Source organism: Phyllobates terribilis, unplaced genomic scaffold (assembly GCF_046119375.1).
Source record: "Phyllobates terribilis strain yellow unplaced genomic scaffold, ASM4611937v1 Scaffold_1__5_contigs__length_1240528914, whole genome shotgun sequence".
NCBI classification, from domain to species: Eukaryota; Metazoa; Chordata; class Amphibia; order Anura; family Dendrobatidae; genus Phyllobates; species Phyllobates terribilis.
The window spans coordinates 45,369,829-45,389,130 of NW_027362761.1; the positions used below are offsets into that span (position 1 = coordinate 45,369,829).

Sequence of the window (19,302 nt, forward strand, 5' to 3'; positions counted from 1 at the left end):
GGAAGGCATGGCACCCAATCCCTCATCCTGGTATGCATGGTAGCCCGAATTCCTATCCTGGTATGAATGGTACCACGCATTCCTATCCTGGTATGCATGGTACCCCTCATCCCTATCCTGGTATGCATGGTACCCCATCCCTCATCCTGGTATGCATGGTACCCCGCATTCCTATCCTGGTATGAATGGTACCCCGCATTCCTATCCTGGTATGCATGGTACCCCTCATCCTTATTCTGGTATGCATGGCACTCCTCATCCCTATCCTGGTATGTATGGTACCCCTCATCCCTATTCTGGTACGCATGGTACCCCTCATCCCTATTCTGGTATGCATGGCACCCCTCACCCCCCAATCCTGGTATGCATGGTCCCTTTATCCCCCAATCCTGGTATGCATGGTCCCCTCACCCCCCAATCCTGGTATGTGTGGCCCCCTCACCCCCCAATCCTGGTATGCATGGTCCCCTCACCCCACAATCCTTGTATGTGTGGCCCCCTCATCCCTTTCACACTGTACACACATACAAAAAAATAAACAGTTATACTCACCTTTCTTCTCTATGCTCCACCGCTCTGTCCGGCACCATTTTGCTGAAGACACACTGCAAATGTGTCTTCAGTAAAATGGAGCTGGATAGCGCTATGCGCATGCGCCGATCCGATGCCTCAATCCTTCCCCCGGCCTCCGGCGAAGAGAGAGGCGCCGCGGCAACGCTCCTCCTGGTCAGGTAAGTATGTAAGTATGGCGCCGGAGATCGCGGTATGCGTTCAGTGTCTACGCATACCGCGATCTCCGGTGCCATACACTCCTCTTACCTGTAACGGCTCCAAACGTTCTTCTGTCTGGAGCCAGACTGCGCGTCGTGCATAAGCAGTCTATAAAGGCTTCAGACAGAGGTACGCTTAGCCGATTATATTATAGATAGATAATATTAGCACTCCAGAGTGTCTGGCATCCATTTTGGATCAAACCTCATTAAAGAGTCCACACTAATGTCACTCAAACTAGTAGTCTCAGATAGTATCGTTAGGCCTTTGGCAATGTGACTCTTTTACATTGGAAGCACTTAATCTTAGTATATGGTTTATACCACTCCAAATGATAACAGTTGGACCAGGAAAATACACACACATGCTTATACACATGTACACTCATACACACATGAAATACACACACTCTAGGGTGTGTGATGACAGGGAGAAACTGGAGCTCGCAACATAGCTGCGGGCTACAACAAAATGGCCGCAAACTCCTCCCACAGCTGTGATCTGGACAGACCAGGGGGTGTGCCCTGGTCACAGCGAAGGCAGTCTAAGTACATGAGATTCGGTTGGACGGCAGCCGCAGACTCCTATGCCCAGGGGCTGCCATATTTGAGGTGTGTAATTGTTGTTAAACACCAGCAAAAGAAAATGGCAGCCCCCAGTTGCTGAAGAAAATAATAATAAATAAAATACAATTAAAACAGTGAATTAAATTTTGTATTAAAAAATAAATGATTATATAATCAATAATTATTAATACAAAAATAAAAATCGTGGCACTTTCCCTTCCCTTGCACATCTGTCAAGTGTCGAGCGTTTTTGTCAACCTAACCACAAATTTTACTCCCATCTCTGACTGAAGTAAGATTTCTTCCGTACAAATAGATGAGCTGTGGCGTTACACTCTGCCCATTTTGGTGAAGCTGGGAGAAACTGATTTGAAAACGGCAAAAGTTGCAAAAGTTTTGTGCAACTCCAAGTTGAGCCACAATTTTGTGACTTTTCAAACCAATTTAAGCTTGAATTCTAGTGAAATTACACTGATGAATTGTGGTCCATGTGAGTTATTTTTTTTAGAATTTTACTTAACAAAAGCCCACAATTGATAATTTGGACCCATAGTCTTTAAAGCCTACAGGACTTCCAAATACATCTATTACTGTATGAAATCAGCTATACAGTGGCATGTAAAAGTTTGGGCACCCCTAGTCAAAATTACTGTTATTGTGAACAGTTAAGCAAGTTGAAGAAGATGAAATGATCTCTAAAAGGCCTAAAGTTAAAGATGACACATTTGCTTTGTATTTTAGGCAAAAAAAAAAAAAAAAAAAAATTATATTATATATATATATATATATATATATATATATATATATATATATATATATATATATATATATATATATATATATATATATACATACATACACACACCGCTCAAAAAAATAAAGGGAACACTCAAATAACACATCCTAGATCTGAATGAATGAAATATTCTCATTGAATACTTTGTTCTGTACAAAGTTGAATGTGCAGACAACAAAATCACACAAAAATAATTAATGTAAATCAAATTTATTAACCAATGGAGGCCTGGATTTGGAGTCACCCCCAAAATTAAAGTGGAAAAACACACTACACGCTGATCCAACTTTGATGTAATGTCCTTAAAACAAGTCAAAATGAGGCTCAGTATTGTGTGTGGCCTCCACGTGCCTGTATGACCTCCCTACAACGCCTGGGCATGCTCCTGATGAGGTTGCGGATGGTCTTCTGTGGGATCTCCTCCCAGACCTGGACTAAAGCATCCGCCAACTCCTGGACAGTCTGTGGTGCAACGTGATGTAGGTGGATGGAGCGAGACATGATGTCCCAGATGTGCTCAATCGGATTCAGGTCTGGGGAATGGGCGGGCCAGTCCATAGCTTCAATGCCTTCATCTTGCAGGAACTGCTGACACACTCCAGCCACATGAGGTCTGGCATTGTCCTGCATTAGGAGGAACCCAGGGCCAAACGCACCAGCATATGGTCTCACAAGGGGTCAGAGGATCTCATCTCGGTACCTAATGGCAGTCAGGCTACCTCTAGCGAGCACATGGAGGGCTGTGCGGCCCTCCAAAGAAATGCCACCCCACACCATTACTGACCCACTGCCAAACCGGTCATGCTGAAGGATGTTGCAGGCAGCAGATCGCTCTCCACGCCGTCTCCAGACTCTGTCACATGTGCTCAGTGTGAACCTGCTTTCATCTGTGAAGAGCACAGGGCGCCAGTGGCAACTTTGCCAATCCTGGTGTTCTGTGGCAAATGCTGCACGGTGTTGGGCTGTGAGCACAACTCCCATCTGTGCACGTTGGGCCCTCATACCACCCTCATGGAGTCGGTTTCTAACCGTTTGTGCCAGGGCTGTGGAGTTGGCGTCGTGGAGTTGGTATAAAATGGACCGACTCCGACTCCTAAAATATATAATAAATTGGGTGCAGTAGATCAATGCAGTTTGTGGGGAATATTTTTTCATAGGAATTTGGGAAAGTTATGAAATGTCCTATAAATGGCTGTTCTATTCCTGATCTAAGGCTACATTCACACACAGCGTTTTTGCTGCGTTTTTTTGAGGATACGTTTTTCAGCTGCAAAAGCAGATCAGCTTTTTAAAAAAAGCAACACCTGAAAGGTTTTTGAGCTCATAGATAATGTTTTCAATAGCAAAAGCAGATTAGAAAAACGCCAAACAAACTAACATGCTTATTCTTTGTGAGGATCCATTTTTGAGCCCAAAAACGGATCCTCACAAAACGATGTGTCTGAATGTCATATCTTGAAACCCACTGACTTTGCTGAGATGCCCAGAGACACGGCATTTTACTGCAAAAAACGGATCCGCAAAAACGCTGTGTGTGAATCATGGCCGTAGCCAGCGAGGGGCAGGGGGGGGGGCAGCTGCCCCCCTAGAAGCAGGGGCACGCACCTATCAAAACTCACGTGTATGCTGCAGTGCTCCCATCCTGCACTGGCTCCAGACTGCAGGGGGCAAACTCCCCTCCTCTGTCCTGTCTTCTGCCATCTTCACCAGAGAGGGGAAGGGGAGGGGTGCCTGTCCTGCACAGGATCCGATTCCTGGGCCCCAAGCTGGAGAAAGTGAAAGTACTACTGCTCATCTCTGTCACAGGAAGGTAACTAATGCTAATATTGTAGGTGATTACTATGTGCTCTCTGTACAATGTGTGTGAACTATATGTGCGATATGTGCAATGTACTATTCGCTGCCTGTAGCTGTCATCTGTCTATCACACTCTATCCCTCCCTCTATCTATCCCTCCAGCTATCCATCCATATGGCTATCTTTCCATATATTTATCCATCCATCCCTGTATCTATCTATCTATCCATTTATCCATATCTGTCTATCCATATCTTATCTGTACCAAAAAGAATGAAAGCCGGGTAGCACACAGACTAACACTCCTTTTTTTTAAGCACCAGTCAGGTACACCTCATAGCTGCCCAAAAGAACGCCCAGGACAGGCAATGCTCGTCTTCAGTAACACATCAACATCAATTGATAGTTGGAATAAATAGACTGCATTCACCACATCTTCTTAAGGTGCCGGCTTTATTTTCAAGTGTCGGGGTGTGCAGTATGAGGTTCTGCAGCAGCTGAGGTGTGCAGTATGAGGTTCTGCCCCCCCCCTAGTTTTGATCCTGGCTGCGCCCATGGTGTGAATGTAGCCTGAGGATCTAGGCTTTGTCTTAGCTGAGACAAGTCAGTGCTGCACTCCAGCACTAGTGAAGCTCCTCCTCTACAGACAAGGGTAAAAAGTAAACACTCAGAAAGAAGGAAGGCCTGCACTCATCTCAGAAGAATTGCTAGAGTGAACAGGATAACAAGATTAAGGTAATTACTTCTTAAAGCATATTTAAACTTTCAATAAACAAGTAATTGGATGACATGGAGCAGGCAAAGCGTTGCCGCAAGGAAAAAGATTTCACTCCGTCTCCTATAGCAAGCAGATTGACCATATTTCAGCAAAATGTTTCATTTGCTCTCAAAGAAATAGAAAAATTCAACCGTTCATCAAAACTGACTGTGCATGAGGAAATTCCTTTATACCCGGAAATTGTTAGAGACGTTGCCCATGTGGTTACGGCTTTGCCTCCAACCCAAGTTAGTGTAGAGAGGTTGTTCTCTAGTCTTAAAATTAATAGGTCAGATTTGAGGTCATCTATGAAGGAGGATCTGATGGAGGCAATTCTATTTCTTAGAATAAATTCATAGACTGCACAAATGTTATTTTGTATGTTTTTGTTGAAAACTGTTTTTTGCCACTTACATAGTTTATTACATAGTGTGTACATATTATATATATATATATATATATATATATATATATATATATATATATATATATATAAAATCAATATTACATCGTGTATTAAATATTTACAATTTATTACAGCTTGTGTTCTAAAGTTGTATTCCAATAAATATTATATTCTATCTAAATATCTTGATTATTGTATCATAAAAATGATTAAATGTCTGATGTTCACATTGTACTACAATCAATTTTTCACTTAAATATAAGCAATATATGTGGGAGTCGGAGTCGCGGAATCGGTGTAAGGGAAATTGAGGAGTTGGAGTCGCAGGTTTGGCTTACCGACTCCACAGTCCTGGTTTGTGCAGACACATGCACATTTGTAGCCTGTTGGAGGTCATTTTGCAGAGCTCTGGCAGTGCTCCTCCTGTTCCTCCTTGCACAAAGGCGGAGGTAGCGGTACTGCTGCTGGGTTGTTACCCTCCTACGGCCCCCTCCACTTCTCCTAGTGTACTGGCCTGTCTCCTGGTAGCGCCTCCAGCCTCTGGACACTACGCGGACAGGCACAGCAAACCTTCTTGCCACAACTCGCATTGATGTGCCATCCTGGAGGAGATCCCACAGGAGACCATCCGCAACCTCATCAGGAGCATGCCCAGGCGTTGTAGGGAGGTCATACAGGCACATGGAGGCCACACACAATACTCAGTCTCATTATGACTTGTTTTAAGGACATTACATCAAAGTTGGATCAGCCTGTAGTGTGTTTTTCCACTTTAATTTTGGGGGTGACTCCAAATCCAGGCCACCATTGGTTAATAAATTTGATTTCCATTGATGATTTTTGTGTGATTTTGTTGTCAGCACATTCAACTTTGTACAGAACAAAGTATTCAATGAGAATATTTCATTCATTCAGATCTAGGATGTGTTATTTGAGTGTTCCCTTTATTTTTTTGAGCAGTGTATATATATATATATATATATATATATATATATATATATATATATATATATATATATATATATATATATATATATATATATATATATATATACACACACACACACATATATACACAGTACAGACCAAAAGTTTGGACACGCCTTCTCATTTAAAGATTTTTCTGTATTTTCCTGACTATGAAAATTGTACATTCACACTGAAGGCATCAAAACTATGAATTAACACATGTGGAATTATATACTTAACAAAAAAGTGTGAAACAACTGAAAATATGTCTTATATTCTAGGTTCTTCAAAGTAGCCACCTTTTGCTTTGATGACTGCTTTGCACACTCTTGATGAGCTTCAAAAGGTAGTCACTGGAAATGGTCTTCCAACAATCTTGAAGGCGTTCCCAGAGATGCTTGGCACTTGTTGGCCCTTTTTCCTTCACTGCGGTCCAGTTCACCCCAAACCATCTTGATTGGGTTCAGGTCTGGTGGCTGTGGGGGCCAGGTCAGCGGGCGTAGCACCCCATCACTCTCCTTCTTGGTCAAATAGCCCTTACACAGCCTGCAGGTGTGTTAAAAAATAAATGATGGTCCAACTAAACGCAAACCGGATGGAATAGCATGCCGCTGCAAGATGCTGTGGTAGCCATGCTGGTTCAGTATGCCTTCAATTTTGAATAAATCCTCAACTGTGTCACCAACAAAGCACCCCCACACCATCACACCTCCTCCTCCATGCTTCACGATGGGAACCAGGCGTGTAGAGTCCATCCGTTCACCTTTTCTGCATCGCACAAAGACACAGTGGTTGGAACCAAAGATCTCAAATTTGGACTCATCAGACCAAAGCACAGATTTCCACTGGTCTAATGTCCATTCCTTGTGTTCTTTAGCCCAAGCAAGTCTCTTCTGCTTGTTGCCTGTCCTTAGCAGTGGTTTCCTAGCAGCTATTTTACCATGAAGGCCTGCTGCACAAAGTCTTCTCTTAACAGTTGTTGAAGAGATGTGTCTGCTGCTAGAACTCTGTGAGGCATTGACCTGGTCTCTAATCTGAGCTGCTGTTAACCTGCGATTTCTGAGGCTGATGACTCGGATAAACTTATCCTCAGAAGCAGAGGTGACTCTTGGTCTTCCTTTCCTGGGGCGGTCCTCATGTGAGCCAGTTTCTTTGTAGCGCTTGATGGTTTTTGGAACTGTACTTGGGGACACATTCAAAGTTTGCCCAATTTTTCGGACTGACTGACATTAATTTCTTAAAGTAATGATGGCCACTCGTTTTTCTTTACTTGGCTTCTTTTTTCTTGCCATAATACAAATTCTAACAGTCTATTCAGTAGGACTATCAGCTGTGTATCCAGCTGACTTCTGCACAACACAACTGATGGTCCCAACCCCATTTATAAAGCAAGAAATCCCACTTATTAAACCTGACAGGGCAAGACCTGTGAGGTGAAAACCATTTCTGGTGACTACCTCTGGAAGCTTATCAAGAGAATGCCAATAGTGTGCAAAGCAGTTATCAAAGCAAAAGGTGGCTACTTTGAATAACCTAGAAAATAAGACATATTTTCAGTTATTTCACACTTTATTGTTAAGTTTATAATTCCACATGTGTTAATTCATACTTTTGATGCCTTCAGTGTGAATGTACAATTTTCATAGTCATGAAAATACAGAAAAATCTTTAAATGAGAAGGTGTGTCCAAACTTTTGGTCTGTACTGTATATACAGTGCCTACAAGTAGTATTCAACCCCCTGCAGATTTAGCTGGTTTGATAAGATGCAAATAAGTTAGAGCCTTCAAACTGCAAACGAGAGTAGGTTTTATGAACAGAAGCATAAATCTTACAAACCAAAAAGTTATGTTGCTCAGTGGAATTTTATTAAATTTTAAACATAAAAGTGTGGGTCAATTATTATACAACCCCTATGTTTAATATTTTGTGGAATAACCCTTGTTTGCAATTACAGCTAATAATCGTCTTTTATAAGACCTGATCAGGCCGGCACAAGTCTGTGGAGTTATCTTGGCCCACTCCTCCATGCAGATCTTCTCCAAGTTATCTAGGTTCTTTGGGTGTCTCATGTGGACTTTATTCTTGAGCTCCTTCCACAAGTTTTCAATTGGGTTAAGGTCAGGAGACTGACTAGGCCACTCCAACACCTTGACTTTTTCCCTCTTGAACCAGGCCTTGATTTTCTTGGCTGTGTGCTTTGGGTCGTTGTCTTGTTGGAAGATGAAATTACGACCCATCTTAAGATCCTTGATGGAGGAGCGGAGGTTCTTGGCCAAAATCTCCAGGTAGGCCGTGCTATCCATCTTCCCATGGATGCGGACCAGATGGCCAGGCCCCTTGGCAGAGAAACAGCCCCACAGCATGATGCTGCCACCACCATGCTTGACTGTAGGGATGGTATTCTTGGGGTCGTATGCAGTGCCATCCAGTCTCCAAACGTCACGTCTGTGGTTGGCACCAAAGATCTCGATCTTGGTCTCATCAGACCATAGAACCTTGAACCAGTCTGTCTCAGAGTCCTCCAAGTGATCATGAGTAAACTGTAGACGAGCCTTGACATGACGCTTTGAAAGTAAAGGTACCTTACGGGCTCGTCTGGAACGGAGACCATTGCGGTGGAGTACGTTACTTATGGTATTGACTGAAACCAATGTCCCCACTGCCATGAGATCTTCCCGGAGCTCCTTCCTTGTTGTCCTTGGGTTAGCCTTGACTCTTCGGACAAGCCTGGCCTCGGCACGGGGGGACACTTTCAAAGGCTGTCCTGGCCGTGGAAGGCTAACAGTGGTTCCATAAGCCTTCCACTTACGGATGATGCTCCCAACAGTGGAGACAGGTAGGCCCAACTCCTTGGAAAGGGTTTTGTACCCCTTGCCAGCCTTGTGACCCTCCACGATCTTGTCTCTGATGGCCTTGGAATGCTCCTTTGTCTTTCCCATGTTGACCATGTCTGAGTGCTGTTCACAAGTTTGGGGAGGGTCTTAAATAGTCAGAAAAGGCTGGCAAAAGAGATCTTTAATCCACACATGTGAAGCTCATTATTCTTGGTGCCTGAACTACTTCTTAATACTTTAGGGGGACCAAACAGAATTCTTGTGGTTTGAGGGGTTGAATAATAAATGACACTCTGAATTAACTTTTAACGTTTTTAAAAAAAAAAAAAAAAATTTGCTGCAGTGCATTTCCCACTTCCAGGCTGATCTACAGTACAAATGTCACAATGCCAAGTTAATTCCGCATGTGTCAACCAGCTAAATCTGCAGGGGGTTGAATACTACTTGTAGGCACTGTATATATATACACAGTGGGTACGGAAAGTATTCAGACCCCTTTAAATTTTTCACTCTTTGTTTCATTGCAGCCATTTGGTAAATTCTAAAAAGTTTATTTATTTTTTTCATTAAAGTACACTCTGCACCCCATCTTGACTGAAAAAAACAGGAATGTAGAAATTTTTGCAAATTTATTAAAAAAGAAAAACTGAAATATCATATGGTCATAAGTATTCAGACCCTTTGCTCAGACACTCATATTTAAGTCACATGCTGCCCATTTCCTTGTAATCCTCCTTGAGATGGTTCTACTCCTTCATTGGAGTCCAGCTGTGTTTTATTAAACTGTTAGGGCTCGATTTGGAAAGGCACACACCTGTCTATATAAGACCTCACAGCTCACAGTGCATGTCAGACCAAATGAGAATCATGAGCTCAAAAGAACTGCCAAAGGAGCTCAGAGACAGAATTGTGGCAAGGCACAGATCTGGCCAAGGTTACAAAAGAATTTCTGAATTACTCAAGGTTCCTAAGAGCACAGTGGCCTCCATAATCCTTAACTGGAAGAAGTTTGGGACCACCAGAAGTCTTCCTAGACCTGGCCGTCCAGCGAAACTGAGCAATCGTGGGAGAAGAGCCTTGGTGAGAGGTAAAGATGAACCCCAAGATCACTGTGGCTAAGCTCCAGTCATGCAGTAGGGAGATGGGAGAAAGTTCCACAAAGTCAACAATCACTGCAGCCCTCCACCAGTCAGGCCTTTATGGCCTTTATGGCAGAGTGGCCTCTCCTCAGTGAAAGACATATGAAAGCCTGCATAGAGTTTGATCAAAAACACATGAAGGACTCCCAGACTATGAGAAATAAGAGTCTCTGGTCTGATGAGACGAAGATAGAACTTTTTGGTGATTATTCTAAGCGGTGTGTGTGGAGAAAACCAGGCACTGCTCATCACCTGCCCAATACAATTCCATCAGTGAAACATGTTGGTGGCAGCATCATGCTATGGGGTGTTTTTCAGCTGCAGGGACAGGACGACTGGTTGCAATTGAAGGAAACATGAATGCGGCCAAGTACAGAGATATCTTGGATGAAAACCTCTTCCAGAGTGCTCTGGACCTCAGACTTGGCCGAAGGTTCACCTTCCAACAAAACAATGACACTAAGCACACAGCTAAAATAACAAAGGAGTGGCTTCAGAACAACTTTGTGACCATTCTTGACTGGCCCAGCCAGAGCTCTGACCTAAACCCAATTGAGTATCTCTGGAGAGACCTGAAAATGGCTGTCCTCCAACGTTCACCATCCAACCTGATGGAACTGGAGAGGATCTGCAAGGCAGAATGGCAGAGGATCTCCAAATCCAGGTGTGAAAAACTTGTTTCATCATTCCCAAAAGACTCATGACTGTACTAGCTCAAAAGGCTGCTTCTACTCAATACTGAGCAAAGGGTCTGAATACTTATGACCATGTGATATTTCAGTTTTTCTTTTTTAATAAATTTGCAAAAATTTCTACAATTCTGTTTTTTTTTTCAGTCAAGATGGGGTGCAGAGTGTACTTTAATGAAAAAAAAATGAGCTTTTTAGAATTTACCAAATGGCTGCAATGAAACAAAGAGTGAAAAATTTAAAGGGGTCTGAATACTTTCCGTACCCACTGTATATATATTATATTATATATATATATATATATATATATATATATATATATATATATATATATATATTATATATACACACACACACAGTGTAATTTTTTTCAATTTAAAAATTACAAAAAGGAAAATGGGACAATGTGAAAGTTTGAAGTTTGAGCACCCTTGGAGATTTGTGTGCTCAGATAACTTTGACCAAGGTTTTAGACCTTAATTAGCCTCTTATAGTTATGGCTTGTTCACAATCATCATTACTGAAAGGCCAGTTTTATATAAACTCAGCCTCATCTAACCTGGTGCCAAAAAACTGCAGCCATGGGTTCTTCTAAGAAGCTGCCTAGCACTGTGAAAATGAAAATGGTGAACATCCACAAAGCAGGAGAAGGATATAAGAAGATAGCAAATCGTTTTCAAGTTGCCCTTTCCTCAGTTCAAAATGTAATTAAGAAATGGCAGTTAACAGAAACAGTGGAGGTCAAGATAAGGTCTGGAAGACCAAGCAAAATTTCGGTGAGCTGCTCGTAGGATTGCTAGAGGAGTAAATCAGAACCCCGGCTAGACTGCAAAAGACCTTCAAAAACATTTAGCACTCTGGAGTTGTGGTACATTGTTCTACTGTTCAGAGACACCTGCATAAATATGACCTTCATGAAAGTGTCATCAGAAGAAAACCTCTCCTGCGTCCTCACGATAAAATTCAGCATCATAAGTATGCAAAAGAACATCTAAATAAGCCTGATGCATTTTGGAAACAAGTCCTGTGGACCGATGACGTTAAAATAGAACTCTTTGGCTACAATGATCAAAGGTATGTGTGGAGAAAAAAAGGGCACAGAATTTCAGGAAAAGAACATCTCGCCAACCATTAAGCTTGGGGGTGGATCAATCAAGCTTTGGGGTTGTGTTGTAGCCATTGGCACGGTGGACATTTCACAGGTAGAGGGAAGAATGGATTCAATGAAATTTCAACAAATTCTTGAAGTTGAAAACAGGATGGCTTCTACAAATGGATAATGATCCTAAACACGTGTCAAAATCCACAACAGACTACCTCAAAAGGCGCAAGCTCAAGCCCTCACAGTCCCCTGATCTCAATATAATTGAAAATCTGTGGCTAGACCTCAAAATAGCAGTGGATCAAAGACAACCCAGAGATCTCACAGAACTGGAAGAATTTTCCAAGGAAAATGGATGAAAATCCCTCAAACAAGAATTAAAAGACTCTTGGCTGGCTACAAAAAGCGTTTGCAAGCTGTTATACTTTCAAAAGAGGGTGCTACTGGGTACTACCCATGCAGGGTGCTCAAACTTTTGCATCAGCCCATTTTCCTTTTTGTAATTTTTTAAAAAATGTAAAAGATGAATATATTTCCTAAAATACAAGGGAAATGTGTCATCTTTAACTTTAGGCCTTTTAGAGATCATTTAATCGTCAACTTGCTTAAATGTTCACAATAAAAGTCATTTTGACCAGGGGTGCCCAATCTTTTACATGCCACTGTAAGTCCTGAATAAATGGAGATCAGAAGAGAATCTTCAAGCGGTCTGCTCTCTTTGCACTAGTAAATGGAAACTTGTACCTTAATAAACCTTATCAGATGAATTTTACAACAATGAAGATAAAATATAGAGAAAGGGAGGAAAGGCGCAGATTACAGATACCTCCCTCTTGCACTTCTTATTCTCAGATAAAATCAAGCCTGCGGTTCAGTCCATGCTACTTTCAACAACATTTACAAATACTGGAATGGCGATACGTGATGTCTATGGACCCAATTTTTTTTACCACTATACGTTTCATTGTGCTGATTATGTTTTCACTTTATGTTCTCCATTCTATTATGTGGTTTCATGAAATGTTTAAAAATATATTAGTACATTTAACAGGACCTTTTCACATTGGTTCTATTAATAAATAGAAATCAATACCTGTTTATTAGCAAGTACTATCAGAGGAAGGACAGAGTCTTGCTGGATCAGCTGATGAAGATGACTTTTAGCAAGCTGAAGACGACCATGATCTGCAGAGTCCACCACAAAAATAACAGCAAATGCTCTAGAGAGATACATTTTCCAATAAGGACGAAGCTGCTCACTTCCTCCAACTGTGGGTCAAAACAACAATTTCTATTTAGCGAGGAGTGTCAATGCTAATGAAGACAGCATCCCAGAGAATCCCCTACAAGGACAGCCCGAATCTGCACTGTCCCTAACAGGAACCGACCAGACTGTGCAAATTCTGTGTCTGAGATATTAGAATGAGGCTATGTGCCCATGATGCAGAAATGCTCCGGATTTTTCCAGAGCGTTTCTGCATCTCCCTGGCAGAAAAAACGCATGCGGATTGTACATGCGGATTGTACATGCGGATTGTACATGCGGATTGTACATGTGTTTTTCCTACCAGGGACATGCGGATGTAAAGCGTTCTTCACATGCATTTCTGCATGCGGGCTGTCAAATGCTTTCCAAGCGATTTTAGCATCACTTTAAAAGTGCTTGACATCTTGGTCACACTATATAAATCCATGCAACCGGCTGCGGATTTTTCCGCAATGATAATCCGCAGAGGAAATTTTTTCAGCATGTGCACAGCAGGATTATCATTGGGGAACATGGCACATCTTCTACCAAGTGTTTTTTAAGCGTTTCTGCAGCAGAATTGGCGCTGCAGAAATGCTTAAAAAAAAGCATAGTGGGCACAGGGATTGAGTGTCACTGGTACAGGGGCAGTTTGTGAATAAGGAGGAAATGATGAAATAGATTAGTGCTAATTAAACACACCATTAGTGGGAAATAAACACACCAGCGTTCATCCATATACCAGATACACATGAGATAGCAGCCAAATGAACCTTCTTTTGAAAGCTACTTCTCCAGATTCCCCGATGGACATAAGTGTTCAGCCCAGTGAAGCGTTAATTTGTTTTCAATGGGGAGAGGAGAAAGGTGCTGAAAGACACTTCTGGCAGCAGATTCTCCCTTGACTATAAAAGGATGGGGTAGCTGAAATTCCACCTGTCCGATCCTTCTCAGATGATGTTGGGGGGAGAATCAGAAGGCCCCATATGCATCAAACGGTAAGTGGCTCAGCTGACTTTGATCTAATGAGTATGGGGGCTTTTAGTCTAATAATTTTCTAAAATAGAGATAGGAAGCGCTTCCTTTTCATTCTACATGGAAATTATGGGAAATATAGAATCGTTTTGTAGCAGATCTACAAAAGAGAAATACTGTCGTCATTATGAAAATGGGGATTGTCGGTGAATAGAGATAAAAGGAATCTGTCATCTGATTCATGCTGCCCAAACTGTCAGGTATATTATCTGCTGAAATGCCCTGTAAAGTATGGCTAGAAGATTTGGCTCGGGACTATAGGCACACTAGACTAGTCCGGCTCTGCCCCCAGCTGACTTTTCCCAGTACAGCTGCAGGTGATTGACAGGTTTCTCGCTATGGGAGATCACCTATAGAAGGGCTGGTCTCCGGTGGGATCTTTACAGTATATTTCATCTGAAACGCAGGAGTCTTTCAGAGAAAAATATATGTAGCTGTAATCGTGCACCCAGACTCTGATCATGCAGCCTGTGGCTTGGGTACAATGAATCAGGTGACTGGTTCTATTTAATCCTAAAACCTTCCCTGTTCCTATACCGTAGCCTGATTTGGCTAGGATATTTATATAGACGGCTAGGGCAGAAAATCCTTGTCCCTGCAGAAGGAAAGCCTGGCTTTGGCTCTGCTTACAGAACTAATTAAATCTTCAAACTTACTTTCCAAAAACTCCATTTTAGAATTGCCATTGCTGATGCACATTGCATTAACTCCTTCAGTAGGTGTTGTGATAACTTTTCCTTTATTGGCTGCAATGGAGTTCAAGATGCTTGTCTTCCCAGATCCATCCAGTCCGAGCACTAAAACCTGCCTGCAAGGGGCATGTTTTTCCTATTAAAGAAGCAAAAGTGTCAGCAAAGAGTTACCTCTTAGAAATGTGAGCACAGATTTAACCAAACATTGTCACTTATATTATATATTCTGTCTATAAGCACAATGCACTAATTTACTTTCAAAAGTAAACCCTCCCTTTTATGCAGAAAATGTCATATCCAGAAATATTGTAATAGAGTTAATTACCAGATTTTGTCTCCTTGCAGAAAAGTGAGGCGGAAATGCTGTCCAAACTATACAGGACTGCGCAAGATTTTCCATCTTTGAGTTTGGGGGAGAGCGGAGTCTGGCTAAAAGCCTACATTGCTGTATTTATTGCCCCATTTCATGTCGGTCATTAGAAAGGCCTGTATCAAATATGCCAAACTATTTTCCCATGCACAGATATCAGAAAATATTTCCAATAGTGAATACAGGAAAAATAAATCCCCGGAAGAATATAAAAATCCGTTCACTAAGGAGCATTTTTTCCTATTGTATCTTCATAATGTCTTCATAACAGGTAGAGGATTAGTTTGTATACTGTGACTTTTACATAACTGCACCATAAAAACTACCATGAAGATAAAGGGAAATACAAATCAGTTATGCCGCCATAAGCAGTGGAATCAATTCAATGTTAACCTTTTAGGGCTATAGGAGGAAATAGCATTGCCAGAAGTTTGTCAGTGGTCTACTCCATAAAGGGAGTCTAACCCAAGGTGTGCATACATACTGTAAGTACAAGAATGCAGTGGAGGAGCCCTCCATAATGTAAGGAGAACCATTAATACTAAGAAGCAAACCTTTACCCTTCTTCTCTCCATTCCTTCATGACCAAATGACTCGCTTTCGTCCTTAAAACAATGACAAGTGGGAACAAGAGGTAGGATGCAAATGTGGTGACAAGCTCAATTCGAGCTGCCATTAATAAGATTTGGCTAATGCAGTTAAATCTAATCCAGCTCTGACCTAAAAGCAAGCACACCTATACGTACCTTGATATATACTGGGCATCATGTTAGCAGAAGAAAAACAGACGGAAAAGCATGAATGGTGAAATTATTAATAAGAAAAGATTAGTGGGAGATGAAAAGATGGATAGAATAGATAGAAGGATGGATGTAGCCTTGGCTAAAGGTGTGCATGCATATGTGTACTGTTCTTCCCTCCTATGGAGAAATAAAACGAGGGAAACTAGATTCAATCCCAATCATCACTTCACTAATCTTATGAAGGGATCAAATTAAAGCAGATCGGTCACCAGATTTCACAATAGAAACTGCACACATTATTAAACAGATCTCTTAGACTTCATGAGGCTGGTGGACTTACTTTGAGAATTAATGTCAGAATGCCTGTATAATCCCTTATGAGAGTTTTTTCTCCAACTCTGCCCACCTAGCCTGATTGACAGCTCCTCAGTTTCCCTCCTGCTGCTGAATGCAAGCTGCAACTGTCAGTCAGGAGGGAGGAGACTGAAGACACTTGGACTCATGATCCATTTAGCTCTACAGCTGGACTAATAAAATTCCTTTTAAAGATGACATTTCATCATTTTTTTTTCATATTGAACTGGACACAGGATGTAATAGTGGCTGCAGAGCGGAATAAAACATTTGTTTTGTTAATTTTGGCTCTCTTGTGTGGATATTAGCAATCAAAGTATTTGGCCTCTAATGAGTTAACATCCACTTGGACTTAAGGAAAATGATCAGACAGTTTTCACTGGAGATGTGTACTTCTTCTCCCTGTATGATGCTGACCAATCATAAGCAGGCAGCAACATTAAAAAAAAAAGACAAACACGCCCCTACCAGCAGGTTTCTCAGTGAGCGAGATGTAAAGATACCAGTTTAACCTCCTGCATAACTCAGAGTAGGAAAGTGGAGGCAGCACAGCTGAGTTTAGCTGTGTTACATTACAAACCCTTCTATCAGCTCTACTCCTCTTACAGCACTGTCACCTCTGCAGTACAGCCTCTCCCCATACTATATGTCCAGAGATGTATCACTATCAAACTTATGCCTGTTGGATAGCAGTCTTGTATCAATCTCCGAAAGCCAAGGTCCTGATTAATGGTTTTGTGTCCTCATTGATTCCCTTTGGGAGAGGGACCAGATAGGGGTGCCCTCTGTACCCCCTTTTGTTTGCCATTGCAATGGAACCACCATCTGTCAGGATACGTCAGACTGCAAAGTATCACGGAATTAAAGTGGGCCCCGTTAGGATCGCTTGGTATTATGTGCGGATGATTTAATACTGTTTATGGCTAGTCCAAGAGTTACTCTGCCTTTGGTAATGGATCTGATTGATGAATTTGGCCGGCTCTCCGGCCTAAAAATAAACTGGCAGAAATCCATGGGATGGAAAGTAGGAGATGAATTCTGTATCCCGCTTTAAATATCTGCGTGTACATATAGCAATAAATCACACGCAACTTTGTGATTTAAATATATCCCCTCTTTTGTCATACATGTGGGAGAAAACTAGAATATGGGAAGCCCTCCCTCTAGGAGAATCAATGTCATTAAAATGATAGTCCTCCCTAAATTCCTATATGTTCTGGAAAATTCAAGCTTCATAGTCTCACAAACAGCCTTTCCATGATCAACTCCCATTTAGCATCCTTCATATGGGGCTCAAACCAATACAAACTGAAAGTGACCACTCTTCAGACACCCAGGGATGACGCAGGGGTGGCACTCCCTGACTTTTTCTTATACTACTTAGCTGGCCAACTTCACTTTCTACAACTCTGGATAGAAGATAATCATTTGCCTAATTATCAAGACCACCTTGCGCACTGAGTCTTCAGATTCTACGGGGGTCTTGGAGGCACCAGAGCAATACTCACGCTCCTTCTTGCCATTTCACAGATTTGTGAAAGCCACCAAACAGATTTTCCAATTCAAGGACACAGTAGCCGAGTCCCCCTTATGGAATAATAGTGCTCTTCTGGAATTGCTCCATTCCTACGATGCAGTTTTGGTCGAACTTAGGGGTCAAGACACTGGCACAGGTATATATCCAGGGTGTTCTTGTTTCCTTTGATCAATGTCAACAACTCTATCAAGTCCCCAGACACACTTTCTTTAAGTATCTGCAACTAAGACATGCCCTAAATATCCAGTTCCCAGACATTGGAAATTCTCTTATATCCTCATAACCCCTGAGATCGAGATTCTAAGGTGCAAGGGACCCAAGGGGTTGATCTCCTTTTTATACACCCAGTTACTAAGCAGGAGATGCTGCTCATCACCCTTGTTGGTTGAGGCCAAATTAAGAACAGTAATACCCTCCTTTTCAGAGGAGGATTGGAGAGGCCTTGATCTCCCCATAATATGTTTCACCGTCAATTAATAACAAGCTGGTAAAAATATATACAGTATAAAGTCCATCAATGCTACCTGACACCTAGCAGGTTATATAAAATGAGTAGATCTACCACTGCAGATTGCCATAGGTTTGGGGAATGGACAGCAGATTTTATACACCTGATGTGGTATTGTCCCCCTATTGCAGACTTTTGGAAGAAGGTTGTAGCGTCGGCGTCCCTGCCTCCTGCTAGGCAGAGACGCCGTTCCTCTCACCTACCTGCTCCTTCCTCGGCGTCCTCTTCCCGCGCTGCTGGCAGCGCTCGCCGCTTCCCGGGCACTGTGCTTAGGGCGCGCGCGCGCTCCCTCTCTCTTAAAGGGGCCGCGCGCGCCGTCCTAAGGAGTCCCCAGCCAATTGCCGGTGGAGCTCCCATATATAAGGCACTTCCTCCAAAATGGAGGTGCCCGAGCAAAGTTGTTGCAAAGCCTTTCACCTCTGCTTCAGCCCTCAGGTCCCGTTGCCAGTCTGCTTTTCAGCGCTGTCTACCTGCTTGCATTCCTGCGGTCCGCCAGTCTGTCTACCTGCATCCGCCAGTCTGTCTATGGACCAGTCCGCCTGCTGATCAGGAAGCTCCTGCCTGATATCACCTGCCAGCCAGCCGAGAGACTCTTACCCGCTCACCTGGGAGCGCTCTCCTGCTACCTGCCAGCTAGCCTACCGGGAGGCTCTGCCATCACTTGCCGTGACCACCTGCCAGCCAGCCGAGAGACTCTTACCCGCTCACCTGGGAGAGCTCACCTGCTACCTGCCAGCTAGCCTACCTGGAGGCTCTGCCGTTACCTGCCGTGACCACCTGCCAGCCAGCCGAGAGACTCTTACCCGCTCACCTGGGAGCGCTCACCTGCTACACGCCTGCTAGCCTACCTGGAGGCTCTGCCGTCACTTGCCGTGACCACCTGCCTGTCAAGAGACTCTTACCCTGCTGTCACTTGCCGTGTCCACCTGCCTGTCAAGAGACTGTTCCTGTTACTTGCCGTGACCTCCTGCCCTTCTTCCCAGAGACTG

At 42.7% G+C, this 19,302-nt stretch overlaps 1 protein-coding gene across 5 annotated transcripts in view; it reads right to left on the bottom strand.

Moving 5' to 3' along the window:
* Positions 1-19,302, bottom strand: part of ARL9 (ARF like GTPase 9) — a 43,912-nt gene that overhangs the window by 15,202 nt on the left and 9,408 nt on the right. For all 5 annotated transcript variants that reach the window (XM_073661276.1, XM_073661258.1, XM_073661267.1 and 2 more), the window contains 2 exons: positions 14,766-14,937; positions 12,922-13,097 (listed from right to left, as the gene is read on the bottom strand). In XM_073661276.1, the coding sequence (XP_073517377.1) occupies positions 12,922-13,097; positions 14,766-14,937 (348 nt within the window). The remainder of the gene's footprint in view (positions 1-12,921; positions 13,098-14,765; positions 14,938-19,302) is intronic.